Source organism: Thalassophryne amazonica, chromosome 10 (assembly GCF_902500255.1).
Source record: "Thalassophryne amazonica chromosome 10, fThaAma1.1, whole genome shotgun sequence".
NCBI lineage: Eukaryota > Metazoa > Chordata > Actinopteri > Batrachoidiformes > Batrachoididae > Thalassophryne > Thalassophryne amazonica.
Genome location: NC_047112.1, coordinates 17,511,126 through 17,527,132, shown reverse-complemented (window position 1 = coordinate 17,527,132; position 16,007 = coordinate 17,511,126). Strand labels below are relative to the sequence as shown.

General features: G+C 41.9%; 1 protein-coding gene across 1 annotated transcript in view; it reads left to right on the top strand.

The window, feature by feature from the left end:
* The window catches only part of LOC117518379 (contactin-associated protein-like 4), a 315,610-nt gene that overhangs the window by 147,795 nt on the left and 151,808 nt on the right, over positions 1-16,007 (top strand). Inside the window, exon 6 of the mRNA XM_034179490.1 lies at positions 13,204-13,379. Within this exon, the coding sequence (XP_034035381.1) occupies positions 13,204-13,379 (176 nt within the window). The remainder of the gene's footprint in view (positions 1-13,203; positions 13,380-16,007) is intronic.

The window sequence follows — 16,007 nt, the reverse complement described above, 5'->3', positions numbered from 1 at the left end:
TCGATTTTTTTCATTGTTTAGGAATGGCTCAGACTGCTGCTTTGTTTGATCAAAATTTTTCAAGTTGAAAACTTCCACATTTCAGGCTCTGTTGATCCAGGAAGTCGTCAGAGAACAGAGAACTTTCAGAAGAAGTCGGCATGAGGAGTTTATTCGGACATTCCATTGTTAACGGACATTTTGTAATGAAAGAACGTGCGGGCAGAGTCGCATGTCGGGCCGGACCCGACCACGGGGGGTCGCCACAGGAAAAACACCTCCGTTGGAAACCTTAACGGGCAAGTTGGAACATGCCCAAGCTGTTAAACAATTTCTCAGTTACTCACTTGTTGAAAGCCATCAAAAGCCGCCTGAATTTTACAAATGGTTTTCAACATGGAGGTGTTTTTCCTGTCGCGGCGCACACAGATTCGCCGAGTCGTCAAGGAAACGACTCAACGAATTTGCGCGCACGTCTTTCATTAAAAAATGTCCTTAAACAGTGGAATGTCCGCATAAAGTCCTCATGCCGGCCTCTTCTGAATCTTCTCTGTTCTCTCACGATGTCCTGGGTGAATTAAGCCTTAAATTAGGATGTTTTCAGGTCGAAACAGGCCGACGACGGCACCTGGAAGCGCTGCGCGACGTCCCGCTCCATGGGAAGTCCTTACAGCGACAGAAACACCCCATAATCTCTCATCAGCCGTTAAACTTTTCACCGAAAACCAGCTTAATTTCTCGAATAGTGTCCACTCGGATATTCCTCACAGGTCCAGAAAAAATTTTGATAAAGCAACACGCGCCGTCTCGAGCAGCGTGTGAAACAAAGGAATTCAGCCGAGAGGGCGGGACCACATCTCACTCAAGGCCTGCCCACAGGGAAATGACGTCACCGACACGCGTGAAAAAACACGCATGCGCACGAGGGTTCAAGCATAATTGGTGTAATCGCATGTCATTCAAATCCATATAGTTAAAAAAAAAATAAAAGGGTCGGTTTATTATCTAATAGACCTCGTATCTTGAAACGACTATCAAACTCTTACAACACAATAGTATGTGCACGTGAAGGGTATGCCTCTCCCCGCCGATGCCTTTCATTTAATCCAGATCTGATTGCGTTGTCAGTTTTATTACACATACTTTTTATTCGTGCTGTTAAGATACACTTCCTCTGAGTTTTCAGTCTTGACATGTAATCAACGAATATTTTACAGCTGGGACACATAGTGAAGGCATCCAGCTGTAGACTAATAAAACTGAAGGTGTTTGGTTCAGGATTGATGACTGGAACTTTTAACATTTCTTTAATTACATAATTTAAAACTTTTTTGTGGATGTGCTTTCTGGCAAACAATGCGGCTCTGCCTTTTTTTTTTCATTTACTAATTTCTCCAAGGAAATGTCAGCTATAAGCCTAAACCGCACTGCGTGCTTATGTAGTCAGACCTCATAACCACCATCCTCTCTCAACATGGGGAGTTTAATATTTAGCACGTTTTTCCCCCTATAATGAAATGGACGGGAGCTACAAATCAGTTCCCTTCCATCTGGTGGGTTTGTTATGTGCGCATCATGTGATTTATAAAAAAACTGGGATCTGATTGAGGAGAAACTCTGGCAAATTAAGATTTTTGTTGCTGACGCTGTTTAAATCTCTACATTCTTTATTTATCAGTACCCTCGGTGCTGTGCTGTTGACATAACAAATCTAAATTGTAAGAATTTGGTGAGTAGGTACCACTGCAGGTGTGCAGTAGTTACTGGTAATACAGCATTCATTTCAAATCACTTTATTTATCCAGCACCAAATTACAACATAAATCACCCTAAGGCTCTTCACAAAGGTAAGAGCTGACCTTTCTCACCCTCTGAACAAGCACATTTGCAAGAATGGTAAAGAAAAACTCCCTCATGCTCTTTTGAATAGAGGAAGAAAACTCAAGCAGACCAGACTCAGAGGGGTGACCATCTGGTTTGGCTATAGCACCGATAACCAACTCAACCTGGGTCTAGCAGATGGTGCTAACCACTTTGCTTCACAAACAGACCCAGATTTTAGATATAATGAGGCTGAGACCTGCTCCATTGTTAGAAACAAAATTAAGATAAGATAGTCCAACGATGGGGAAATTTACAATGTTACAGCAGCACAGGGACAGTCACAGAACAACAGTGCAAGTATGCAAAAATAAGGTCAAAGAAAAATAATTACCAAAATACAGAAGTCAAGTTCTGTGCAGAATAACAATATATACAGTAGAATAAATTATAAATTTAAAACAGAAAGGAAGAAATGATTCAGTACATGTGCAAAAGGGAAAACAGATGAGTCTTTAACTTAGACTTGAATGACTCCAAAGAATCAGGAGGCAGATTGTCCCACAGAATAGGTGCGTAATAAGAGAAAGCTCTGTGGCCTGCTAACTTCTTTTTAACCTTAGGTTCCTGCGTCCTGCGAACACAGAACACAGGCCGGTACATAAGGTTTATTTTGGTTGGCCAGATTTGGAGGCGCTAATAACAAAACCTTAAAAAGGATTTAAAATCAAAATAATGCAAACTTTGGGTAATGACGAAAGATACAAACAGCAGGAATGAGATTCCTCCGCCAGGCGTCTGGGCTTATACTCCTGGACAGGGAGAGAAACTGGACTAGGAGGGACTCTGAATAGATTTTTGCTTCTTCACATCGAAAGGAGCCAACTGAGATGATTCGGGCATCTGGTGGAATGCCCCTTGGTCATCTCCTGAGGGAGATCTTCTATGCACAGTCAACTGGGAGGAGACTGTGGGGAAGACCCAGGACATGCTGGAGAGATTGTATTTCCAAGCTGGCTTGGGAATGCCTTGGGATCGCCCAGAAAGTCTTATAGGACTTGGCTAAGGGTAGAGAAATGTGAGATGAGCTGCTTGGTCTGCTGCCACTGCAACCCAGACTCGGATAAGCAGTAGAAAATGAATGAATGAATGAATGTATAATGCAAACTCATCATTTCTGTAATTTTGCAGCATGATGCTGTGTTTACGTGCATACATTATAAACTGTACACTATCATCAGGATCGCTGATTCTCCTAACATGCACAGCTATTAGCCATTTCCACAGCAGGATAGACTCTTGCATACACCATAGAGCAAGATAAAGTTATACAATGGAAAAACAAACCAGTTGAGACGGTTTCAACATTGCATTGCATTCAATGTTGTGCTTGTGTGCTGCTCACTGTGAGTAGCACCATTTGGTAATGGTGGTGTGATATCCTTGGTGGAACATGGCCACATGATCTGTCAGTTCTATGTTTCCCTATGGAATAGACCACAGGTCTGCACAGGTGGCTGCCAATCAGGACCCAGAGAGTTTCCTGAGGGTGATGGATGTAACAAGGCGCAGCACTAACGCTCTTGGATGTGACTTGACCTTTCAAAGACAGACAGACTTGCATTCAAAAAATGTTAAACTATTGAGATTATCTTGAGCATTTTAGACAAAAACATGTTGCCACAGTTTGGTTCTCCTTCAGGATCATTTAGATCCACAAATGAGAATGGTGGGAGAAGCCGGTTTTGATATTTTAGTTATATTCTATAGCAGCTCTGTGCCAGATGCACAAACAAAAAAGAAAAGATTGACCGTCCCCTCACTAATGTCTACGGAAATGATCCGGCTCAAATGCCTCGCCCCGGTCCAGTGGGGGTTCTGCTTTCTCACACTTTGTCCTCTCTCTCGCTGTCTCTCTCTCTCTCTCTCTCTCTCTCTCTCTCTCTCTCTCTCTCTCTCACTGTTGCATGTCTTTCTGTGTTTCTGTCTGCCAGCTCGACATCTTCTCTCACTCTCCGTGTTGCTCTATGATGGATGCAGTCAGCACTTGTTAATGCTGGAGTCTGCGGCGCACAGTGGGTTAGCACAAGATTAGAGCGCAGTGGAGGGAATTGACAGGGAACGTGTAGGTTTCTGCATGTGTGTGTGTGTGTGTGTGTGTGTGTCTCTTTGTTGGTGTGAATGAGGTTAAACCTGAAGCGTTATCAGACCGGCAGACTGTCCTGTTATCGCCATATGGCAAACATCTCAATAACCGCGCCATCTGGCTGGGAGAGCATTCTGCCACTGAAAATGACTTCATTCCTTCTTCTGTCCTTCTCATGTGTCTTCAAATGTTTCCCTTGCACTTGTTTTAAAAATCACATACATTTTTGAATTCTGGGTAGTGCCTCCAGTGGCAGGAGAAGGAGGGGCTTACTGTGCTGAGAGCAGACAGAGGCACAGAGAGATTTGTGATCAGTTTCAATGATCTAGTATAATTGCTCACGGACACTTTGTCTACAAAAATGCTCATATAATGCTAGTCTGTCATCCTAGTCCAATATAGGTCCTGTTGCCTGTTGGTGCTGGTGCTTATCCCGGGATTCTGCGAAGCAAAGCACATTGGAATCTGCAACTCCACCTGGATGTGACTGCAGGTTATATCCCCAACAAAGGCTGGTATCCATTTACATCTAGGTGGATTGAGAGAATGTAGATGAAGTGTTTTGTGTAGGAACACAGACAGCATGGCCAAGAACTGAACCCAAGTCTACATATTGGTAGCCCAAGTCCTGATCCCACTGATGTGTACTGTGGTGAGAGGAATGAAAAACTTGAACCCTGGACCTTGGCTATGTCTTCATTGGAAATTGGTGAAGCCTGGGATGATGTATTGAACTCTAGGGGATTTGGGTGTTGAATGATGTCCTCAGGATCAGAATTGTCAACTCATTGATTATTCCAGTTCTGTTACAGTTCATGAGCCCATAATTGTTCTTGCTTGATTGGACACTGGTTAATGGTACCATTGGATTTTATGAATAAATGGCCACTTAGCTGCACCTTCTTTGTCTTTGCATGTTTGATCATTTTTTGTTGTGCTTTGGTTATTTGTTAAATTGTTATCGTTAGTATGGCCAGAGCAGATGGTCACCCACCTGTCTGGTCTGCATGAGGTTTCTTCCTACAATCAAAAATGCCACTGTTGCCAGTGTGCTTGCTCAGAGGTTTGGTAAAGTTAACTCTTACTTTTGTAAAGTCCCTTGGGGTGACTTACATTCTGAATTGGCACTGTATAAATAAATGTAATGGAATTTAATTGAATCTTACCTGCTCTTTACCTACCAAGTCTGAGCCAATAATGAGTTACAAGTTCATGGATCTGTTTGTCATGTCTATTCAGGATACTTGTGTCAACTAAGCACATTTTGCTGAATTCATTTTACATGCCTTAGTACTCAATTGCAGTTATTTATGGTAAGAACTTAAATGTTTAAAAGACATTTCATGTTTGCAAGTAATTAGTATCCTGTCACCGTGAATAGACTGAAGAGACAATGGGCTCTATTTTCTACCCGACACAAAGTGCTGCACATGGTGTTGGTGCTAATTTCCACCTGTTCTCTAAGTGACAAGTCCATTTACACTCATTTGGACATGTTGTTGTAAAACTAAAATCCAGCACAGTATATTTAAAGAATGCAATAGTCAGAAACCCTGGGATCCACAACACCTAAACGCTGGACACAGGGATGTATAAACATCAGAGGATCCTGGCATTGAATTCAACATGGAAATTAACAAGAGAATTTGTGCCATATTTTAAGACCACTTTCCTTCCTCCCCACAGCTGATGCAGTTGGATCAAGGGGAAGTATTCAGTTTTCACCGGAGGTCTAGTCTTTAAGCATAGTTTGAAACAAGAATGTAGACTGCTAATCATATGTCCATAATATAATATATTGCTTCGATACAAAAATAGATTACAAACATTAATCACACAGTCAGTCTTTAACAGACATTGAAAGCTCATGACAGAAAAAATTCACTTAGAACAGTTTTTCACTTACCTTAAAAAGTACTACTACAAGTGATGCATCCCTGTACTTCAATTTATTCAGGGATTTCTTTGTGAGGTCAATCTCAAAGGCTGGTACATGTTTTCCTTGCCTTTCAGTGTCGTCTGTTGATAATAAAACACTGGAACTTGGTGCACTCCAGCTTAATGACAAAGACAAGTGCCACTCTGATTGGCTGAATTAAAGGTATGCCCACAACAGGGTCACAATATGCACATGAATAATGTGCACATGCAATCCAGCCCCACTGCGCATAGTGTCCTGGTGTGATTCAGATTTCAATCAATCAATCAACTTTTTTCTTGTATAGCGCCAAATCACAACAAACAGTTGCCCCAAGGCGCTCCACATTGCAAGGCAAGGCCATACAATAATTATGAAACACAGTCTACGTCTAAAGCAACATAACCAAGGGATGGTCCAGGGTCACCCGATCCAGCCCTAACTATAAGCCTTAGCGAAAAGGAAAGTTTTAAGCCTAATCTTAAAAGTAGAGAGGGTATCTGTCTCCCTGATCTGAATTGGGAGCTGGTTCCACAGGAGAGGAGCCTGAAAGCTGAAGGCTCTGCCTCCCATTCTACTCTTACAAACCCTAGGAACTACAAGTAAGCCCGCAGTCTGAGAGCGAAGCGCTCTAATGGGGTAATATGGTACTATGAGGTCCCTAAGATAAGATGGGACCTGATTATTCAAAACCTTATAAGTAAGAAGAAGAATTTTAAATTCTATTCTAGCATTAACAGGAAGCCAATGAAGGGAGGCCAACACGGGTGAGATATGCTCTCTCCTGCTAGTCCCCGTCAGTACTCTAGCTGCAGCATTCTGAACCAACTGAAGGCTTTTTAGGGAACTTTTAGGACAACCTGATAATAATGAATTACAATAGTCCAGCCTAGAGGAAACAAATGCATGAATTAGTTTTTCAGCATCACTCTGAGACAAGACCTTTCTGATTTTAGAGATATTGCGTAAATGCAAAAAGGCAGTCCTACATATTTGTTTAATATGCGCTTTGAATGACATATCCTGATCAAAAATAACTCCAAGATTTCTCACAGTATTACTAGAGATCAGGGAAATGCCATCCAGAGTAACGATCTGGTTAGACACCATGCTTCTAAGATTTGTGGGGCCAAGTACAATAACTTCAGTTTTATCTGAGTTTAAAAGCAGGAAATTAGAGGTCATCCATGTCTTTATGTCTGTAAGACAATCCTGCAGTTTAGCTAATTGGTGCGTATCCTCTGGCTTCATGGATAGATAAAGCTGGGTATCATCTGCGTAACAATGAAAATTTAAGCAATACCGTCTAATAATACTGCCCAAGGGAAGCATGTATAAAGTGAATAAAATTGGTCCTAGCACAGAACCTTGTGGAACTCCATAATTAACTTTAGTCTGTGAAGAAGATTCCCCATTTACATGAACAAACTGTAATCTATTAGACAAATATGATTCAAACCACCGCAGCGCAATGCCTTTAATACCTATGACATGCTCTAATCTCTGTAATAAAATTTTATGGTCAACAGTATCAAAAGCAGCACTGAGGTCCAACAGAACAAGCACAGAGATAAGTCCACTGTCCGAAGCCATAAGAAGATCATTTGTAACCTTCACTAATGCTGTTTCTGTACTATGATGAATTCTAAAACCTGACTGAAACTCTTCAAATAGACCATTCCTCTGCAGGTGATCAGTTAGCTGTTTTACAACTACCCTCTCAAGAATCTTTGAGAGAAAAGGAAGGTTGGAGATTGGCCTATAATTAGCTAAGATAGCTGGGTCAAGTGATGGCTTTTTAAGTAATGGTTTAATTACTGCCACCTTAAAGGCATGTGGTACATAACCAACTAACAAAGATAGATTGATCATATTTAAGATTGAAGCATTAAATAATGGTAGGACTTCCTTGAGCAGCCTGGCAGGAATGGGGTCTAATAAGCATGTTGATGGTTTGGATGAAGTAACTAATGAAAATAACTCAGACAGAACAATCGGAGAGAAAGAGTCTAACCAAATACCGGCATCACTGAAAGCAGCCAAAGATAACGATACATCTTTGGGATGGTTATGAGTAATTTTTTCTCTAATAGTCAAAATTTTGTTAGCAAAGAAAGTCATGAAGTCATTACTAGTTAAAGTTAATGGAATACTCAGCTCAATAGAGCTCTGACTCTTTGTCAGCCTGGCTACAGTGCTGAAAAGAAACCTGGGGTTGTTCTTATTTTCTTCAATTAGTGATGAGTAGAAAGATGTCCTAGCTTCACGAAGGGCTTTCTTATAGAGCAACAAACTCTTTTTCCAGGCTAAGTGAAGATCTTCTAAATTAGTGAGACGCCATTTCCTCTCCAACTTACGGGTTATCTGCTTTAAGCTACGAGTTTGTGAGTTATACCACGGAGTCAGACACTTCTGATTTAAAGCTCTCTTTTTCAGAGGAGCTACAGCATCCAAAGTTGTCTTCAATGAGGATGTAAAACTATTGACAAGATACTCTAACTCCCTTACAGAGTTTAGGTAGCTACTCTGCTCTGTGTTGGTATATGACATTAGAGAACATAAAGAAGGAATCATATCCTTAAACCTAGTTACAGCGCTTTCTGAAAGACTTCTAGTGTAATGAAACTTATTCCCCACTGCAGGGTAGTCCATCAGGGTAAATGTAAATGTTATTAAAAAATGATCAGACAAAAGGGAGTTTTCAGGGAATACTGTTAAGTCTTCTATTTCTATACCATAAGTCAGAACAAGATCTAAACCAGATTTAACACCAGGTAAATAGCAATATGATGGTGGAGACGTCCCAAAATCATTTGTTCCATGTGTTATATGCCTGCTGTCGAGATAGACCCAATCTCAGATTTTGATTCAACTTCGTAGAGACTGGTTCAACAAACAACTTTTTAGTAGCACAGAAAAGAATTCATTCAGGGGCCAATCAGACCCCACACGGTTAGATGAAGGTTTTACTAAACAATGCAACACTCCTGTTGTTCCTTCACATTCTAATAATTAAAACTGAATGTGTCAGCAATAGAAAGGAGTCATCTACAAAAGCTGTTAGCTTGATGTCAGCTCCACTGCTGATATATGTCCCCCTGCTGTGACAGTCAGTAATTTATTGAACTCAGACATAGAAGATAAATACCGCTTGTGGAGAACAGTTTGAATGATGATGATCCATTGAAAGATCAGACTTATAAAATGGTTTCAACACTGCTGTCCCTGTACATCCTGCTGACTCTCTCACTTTGTGTCCATCTCCTCCACCTACTTATTTTCTTATGTTTCCCTTCACTGATACTTACCACAGCTCTTCTCTTGGTTCCATCCCTGCTTGTTTTTTCCCCTTTCTGATTATTTGTTTTTCCAAATGTGTGCTCTTTTTCACTCTCTTTTTCCTCTCAGGAGTTTGCTGGCTGCGGAGTGCTATTTAGATCAATAATTTTGAGCATCCGCCCAGCTCTTCAGAAATCAGACTGAAGCGAAAGTGCTCAAATGACGGAAACGGCCATTAAACTTGAAGTTGTAGAAGTATTATTGTCTCCATTGTGGCGTGAAATATTCTCTAAGGATTTTCACTCTTAAGTTGCTCATTTAGAAACCTGATCTGTCTGTCCCCAGCCCCTCTTTTTAAAACGGATGCATGCCTTCTCATGCATGCACAAAAAAGCTGTCTGAGGCAACCGGGAGCTAAAGACGGTTAATGATGTTTAACACGGTGCATCGGGGACATGTGCAGATTCTAAACGCATACAATAAAGATGTGAGCCGCGGCATATGTGCCTGTTTTGTTAAACACGCTGTAACATCTATTAGCATAAATTAATTAGTGGATGAAAACGGGACAGACAGACCAAGCACGTGAGCGGACAGACAGGCACACAAACAGTTGGAGACACTATGCGCGTCTGCCCGTGGCTGCCCAGGCGGTTGGTGTAAATTGGCCGGCTCATTAAGATTTATGTCCGCTATCCAAAACCACCTCATTTCCCCCGTGCTTTACATTTATCAAAATGTCAGCTCCCTATAATGTAGCCCACTGCCTCATAATTCTGTGCAATTCTGAACTGTCACTGGGCAACGGTAATGCACAGCGGTAGTAAATACACCGAGGGTTACTGTGTGCTGCTTCGCTGACTTCTGGATGAATGGTGTTAAGTGTAGCTGACTAAATTAGCATAGCATCAGGAAAGCAGGATGCTATTAGGTGAAAAACTGTCTCTTTTCTGGTTAACATTTCAACAATGAGGACAACAGCGTTGATTGGTGGTTCCTGCCTATGTTTTGTCACTATAAAGCTGTCTATAATTCAGATTTTAACAATGTCACAATGACCACTATAGGTGTTTGCACATTGCATGCACATAAAATAACAAAACCGACAATGCAATTCCCCCACTGACATGTTTTTATGTTGCAAACAGATGTCTTTCCAGACAAATTGGGCCGGATGGTAGAGTAAATAGACAATAAATTGCTGTGATTACCTCTGCTTACTCTTGCTGACGTTTTCCTGCAGTGTTACACACAATGGACCTCCAGGCTTTAACTTCGGAGGTTAACAGCAGGGCCAATATAATATCTGTGTAGATAAGAGAGGTTTGTTGTACTGCAAAAAAATGTTTTTATACTATACAACTACTGGCCGTGTTGTTTCACTGTGAAAGTAGAGGAAAAGCGTGTTCAACAACATTCGGGTGCACTCTCTAACTTTTATGTAACTCACTGCAGGAACTGGTTGGAGAGAACGTTTGCATTTCGAAGCTTCACACAGTGTTCTGCTGAGCCCCATCGCTGTCGTGAACAGATTTCAAACCTGAGCAGGAAAGTCGGTGTGATCAGTGATACTGCCTCAGGGACCTGTCGGGAATTGTCAAGTCCTGGAAAGTGGAATCTGCCGTTGAGCTTGACGTCCACACCTCGCAGATGAGAACGTTCAAGTCGAGTGATTTTGACATGAGCATATCGCGCTTTTAGTGTAGAGGACTGCTTCTTCCATGTGGACAAGAGATGGACGTCAGGGAGTTTGATCTTCCTGAAGTTTAATGATTTTTCGCTTGACTTTTTGCTGGAGCCTATAGGCCCCTGACACGAGCATGTCTTTGATTCACGCACTATACGACCTGTGTCGTGATGATTCCACCCGCTGTGATCCCAGCTGGACGCTGTTCTTTGTTCTACCAGCTGCCATGTGCTCTGAGTTAGACGCTGTGTATATAAAATAATTATTTTGTGTCGGAGTAATCATTTTCTCTGCAAATTGCCCATTGAAAATGGCTGTAATCACTTCCTGAATCACAGAGGAGCGCTCCAGCTTCTGCTGTTCGCGCGTGCACCTAACAAGCTGCAGAAAACATTTTCAGCCGTCTAAAAAGGTAATTATTTGTCATGTTTACATTGTCATGGCTTGGTAAAACAATTGTGTGTTCTTTCCTTCTTGTCTGCAGCTGTTAAAGTATTTATTTTTATGTTTATAACAGATTTAACTTCTTGTTATAATCGTTCATACGAGCTGCGCTCTGATGCGATCCGCTGACGTCACCACTTGCTCTGTTCACTTCTTTACTCCACTTGACGAGCTGCACATCATGTTGGCGATTAGATTGCGCCACGTAGCACAACATTTATGCGTGAAAGATTTTTTTTTCTTCAACATTTCAAAATTCTCTGCGCAACAGCATGCACCGGTGCCCCTCTCGCGTGCTGTCTGCACCCGTTAAAGCCGAGTGTACTCTCCAGCATGACACAGGTTGTGCTAGTGCGCGGGTCAAAGGCATGCTTGTGTCAGGGGGCCTTAACCCAGCAGTCAAAGAGTGTGAGGCGGGGTACACCCTGGACAGGACACCAGTCTGTCACAGGGCCCCATACAAACAAACACATTCACACCCACATGCACACTTATGTCTATCGATTTTGTTTTATATGTTGGTTAACGAACTTTACAATTTTGCATCTCATGCTCTTTGTCTATCTCTGTATTTCTGTCTGTCTCTATATCTAACTATCTCTATCCTTACCTCTATCTATCACTACATTTGTCTGTGTGTGTGTCTGTTTAGAGCTATCTGTCTGTCTCTATCTCTGTATCTAGCTATATCTATCCTTATGTCTATTTCTAATTATCTCTAAACCTATCTCTATCCTTACATTTCACTTCATTTATATAGCACCAAATCACAGCAAAGGTGTCTCAAGGTGCTTCACACAAGTAAAGTAACTTTACCAACCCCTAGAGCAAGCACACAGGCAACAATGGTAACGAAAAACTCCCTCTGATAATTTGAGGAAGAAACCTCATGCAGACCAGACTCAAAGGAGTGACCATCTGCTTTGGTCATACTAATAAAAAACATTTTTAACAATACAGAGGAATATCAAATTTTTGATAGTTATTAAGTCCACGCAGATGCACCAGTTGTTTGGGGAGGGGAGGGGATTACATCTATCTATCTGTGTGTCTGTCGGTCAGTCTGTTGGTCAGTCGGTCGGTCGGTCTGAATTGTTTTATTTATATCCTGATCTCATGTCTTATTTTGTTCTGTCTTTCTGCTAAAAGCAGATATTGATCAGAAGAATATTGGTGAGTGATTGGTGTGAATCACTTCATAATGAAGTCACACAGTCAAAAACACCATTACAGACAGATGTGTATTTGCTTGTATATTTATGTGATGGTGTGCAGAGCGTGCAGGGTACGTACCATCAAGCCTCTGAGGCCTGTCATGAATGATAGGGCCGATAACTCCTGCTGTTATGCAGCTTCTTCTATCAGCACAATCTCTGAATGTTTGTCCACCACATTAGGGGATGCAAAGATGATCCACCAAATTGGGCTCGCTGCTGCTGTATCTGTCATTAATTATGTCCTGCTAACATCTCGCTGCATCATCACTTATTGGCTGAGGTCGCTCACCCCCCCGGGAGACAAATAAGACCCCTGTAATGAGGGCAGCAACCTCTCTGTTTGAAAGGGAGATGAAAATGATGTTCCACCTACTGTGCAGTTCTTGACTTTTTTGTTTTGGAAACAAAATAAATCACAGACAAGCTTTTCATTGGTTTTTCTTTCGCTGAAAGATAAGAGATATTTTAATCTGATTTACTTCCAGTATGTTTCTCCTTGATAAAAATGCATTATGGAAGAAGACATTTCTGCTGATGCAGAAGGCTTTTTCTTTGAATTCATTTTGAGAGGTGAATACATCAGCTCTCCTCAGCGGGTGTGCACATCAGCGATTTCTGCGTTAGCTGCTCTGCTATCAAACGCAGCATCTTGTCAACATTCTTGATTGATTTTTCACATTCTTCATTCTCCTCACTTTCTCCGTTGCTGCAGGCGTGAGTTCGTCCTCCAGCGGTCAGCGTCTCGGTTCTGTCGGTAGCCTGCTGGACGACCAGCACTGGCACCTCGTGAAGCTGGAGCGGATCAGCGCCCATCTGAACCTCAGTGTGGATCAAAGCACTGAGCAGGTTCATCTACCCTCGGAGCTCAGCAGCTGGAGCATTCAACAGGTATGAGGAGTGCCACAAAACCACACACATTTGAAAATCCCAGGCGGAGACACACTGTGAGGGCAGAGACGTCACGTTTCTCCTCGACTGCCGGTCACAAACAAACTCATTTCAAGTTACATGGAACTTCAAATCCACATATGTTGAGAGAGAAAGAAGAAGTGTCTGCTGCTGCTTCTTTCTGCAAAACCCTGCTGGGCAGTGGTGGATCTTGAGGTTGGGAAGTTGATGGGGTTGTGGGGTTGCCCCACCCCACCCCCACCCCCACAAGCTGCTGACCAAAGGTGTGATGAAATATGGGAAAAGCATTGCATAAACAAAGGCTGATTGCTGAATGCTGCTTTATGCAGAGTTAGAAGATTTCCAGTGTTTGAAATAAAATTGTGTATTCAAAATGACCACTAGAGAATCAGTATTTTTCTGGGGAGGATGCCCCTGGACCCACCTTGTAGAGGTGTCAAGTCACAACCCCACCCCCCAAATCTAAATCTGCCTCTGCAGGGTTGTGTGGATTTATGACAGAGTTAGTCGACTTTTATAACATGATTGTATTCATGCCAGTCATTAAGGTGGGTGATTTTCCCAGCCCAATCCTGGGGGCCCTGGAACCGTTCCCCAAGAAGTCTCATCATCTAGCAAAAGGGGTTGCACAAGTCAAAATTACCCATTAGAGACTGCAATGCTATTTAAGGTTCCAAGCCACTCATATGCGTGACATCCAGGAAAAACTCGGTACCCAAATTATTTTGAAATCAGTTATTTAAATTACCCTCTTCAGTTCTAGAAATGTTCTCTAAACACACACACACACACACACACACACACACACACACACACACACACACACACACACACACACACACACACACACACACACACACACACACACACACACACGCACATTTGTACTGAACAAAAATATAAATCTAACACTTCTGTTTTTGCTCCCATTTTTCATAAGCTGAACTCAAAGACATAAAACATTTTCTATATACACAAAAGACTGATTTCTCTCAAATATTCACAAATCTGTCTAAATCTGTGTCAGCGGGCACTTGTCCTTTGACGAGATAATGTATCATCCCACTTTACAAGTGTGGCATATCAAGATGCTGATTAGACAGCATGTTTATTGCACAGGTGTGCCTTAGGCTGGCCACAATAAAAGGCCACTCTGAAATGTTCAGTTTTATCACACAGCACAAAGCCACAGATGTCACAAGTTTTGAGGGAGCGTGCAATTGGCATGCTGATTGCAGGAATGTTTACCAGAGCTGTTGTCAGTGAACTGAATGTTCATTTCTCTGCCATACACTACAAACTCTCAAATTAACATCACTGTCATGTGACTACTACCAGTGCACAATGATGACATCATCACAAGTAAGACATGGAAGTAATGAGAAAAATGTTGTGAAAACTCATTAATTTTTGCTTTTACGATGTGTTGGGGTCGAGAAATTTAATTTAGGGTGGATGTTTAATCAATTTTAATTAAACAATTTAATTTAAGGTGGGCATTTAACCAGCTTTAATTAAAAAGGGGGGTGCATGGATGCTTGAGGGAGGGCGTTCCAATGCACGGGTGCAATACAACTTTCTATACTGAGAATAAAATGTTGAAAAATGTTAAATGTCAAAATGTCGAATGTAAACTACTGTTTTATGGGCCTTTCACACTGAATCTGTCAGGCCAATCCGTCAACGCATGGGAATTTGTCGTATCCGTCGGAAAATGCATCCGATGGATCCAACGCATGACGTCAGACGCGTCGCTTTGGAAGCGGCAAAAAAAAAAAAAAAGTGGGGGGCGGAGATTGCCACGTCACACTCTGGCTGTTTCCACAATCTGAAAAAGTTCAGCGATCGCCATCTTGAATTTGCGTCGCCTGAACCACAAAAAACGCTTTAAAAAACAGCAGTAGAACGATTCTCCCATCACCCTGCTGGGAGAAGCTTTTTTTTTTCACTCCCTCAGAGTGACGCCGACCGAGGGAGGACCGACGACTTGGTGGGATATTGATCGAACCGCGACAGCGGGCCGACCCGCACGGAGAAGCCAGCCTTCAGGCATCATCACTGGGCAGACTGAGGCAGGCAGCCGGGGTGATGGAGCAAACCCACTCAGTCCGAAATCTCCCACTTTTTGGATATATGCAAAGTCCCAGTTTGCCCAACAGAGTTTAGTTCTGCAGCTTTATCGAGGTGAGAATAATGTAAAAATAAAACGCGACGCTTACTGAACTGCTGTGAAGGTTTAATGATCGGCTAACGTTAGCATAGCCTTTTAGCACAGTTGATCTGAGTGAATGCTTTAATTTCTAAATGGTTCAGTCTTTTTATTTTTTACCAAATAAAGCTACAGCTTTTTTCAGACACCACAAAAACTCAACTTTAAATAACTTATTTTTTCGGGCGTTTTTTTCCATCGTTTTTTTTCCCCCTTTTTTTATATATATAAACTGTTTAGTGTTTCTTTATATTTAAAGAAATATTTTTATTTGTCCCAATCAGGAACATTTGCTGTGCAGACAACCAAACTTCCACTGATGAGCTGAACACCACAAAGTCCAGTCGAAAGAAAACATCTCTGCTTTTCAGCAACACCACCAAAGTTCAAAGCTGCAG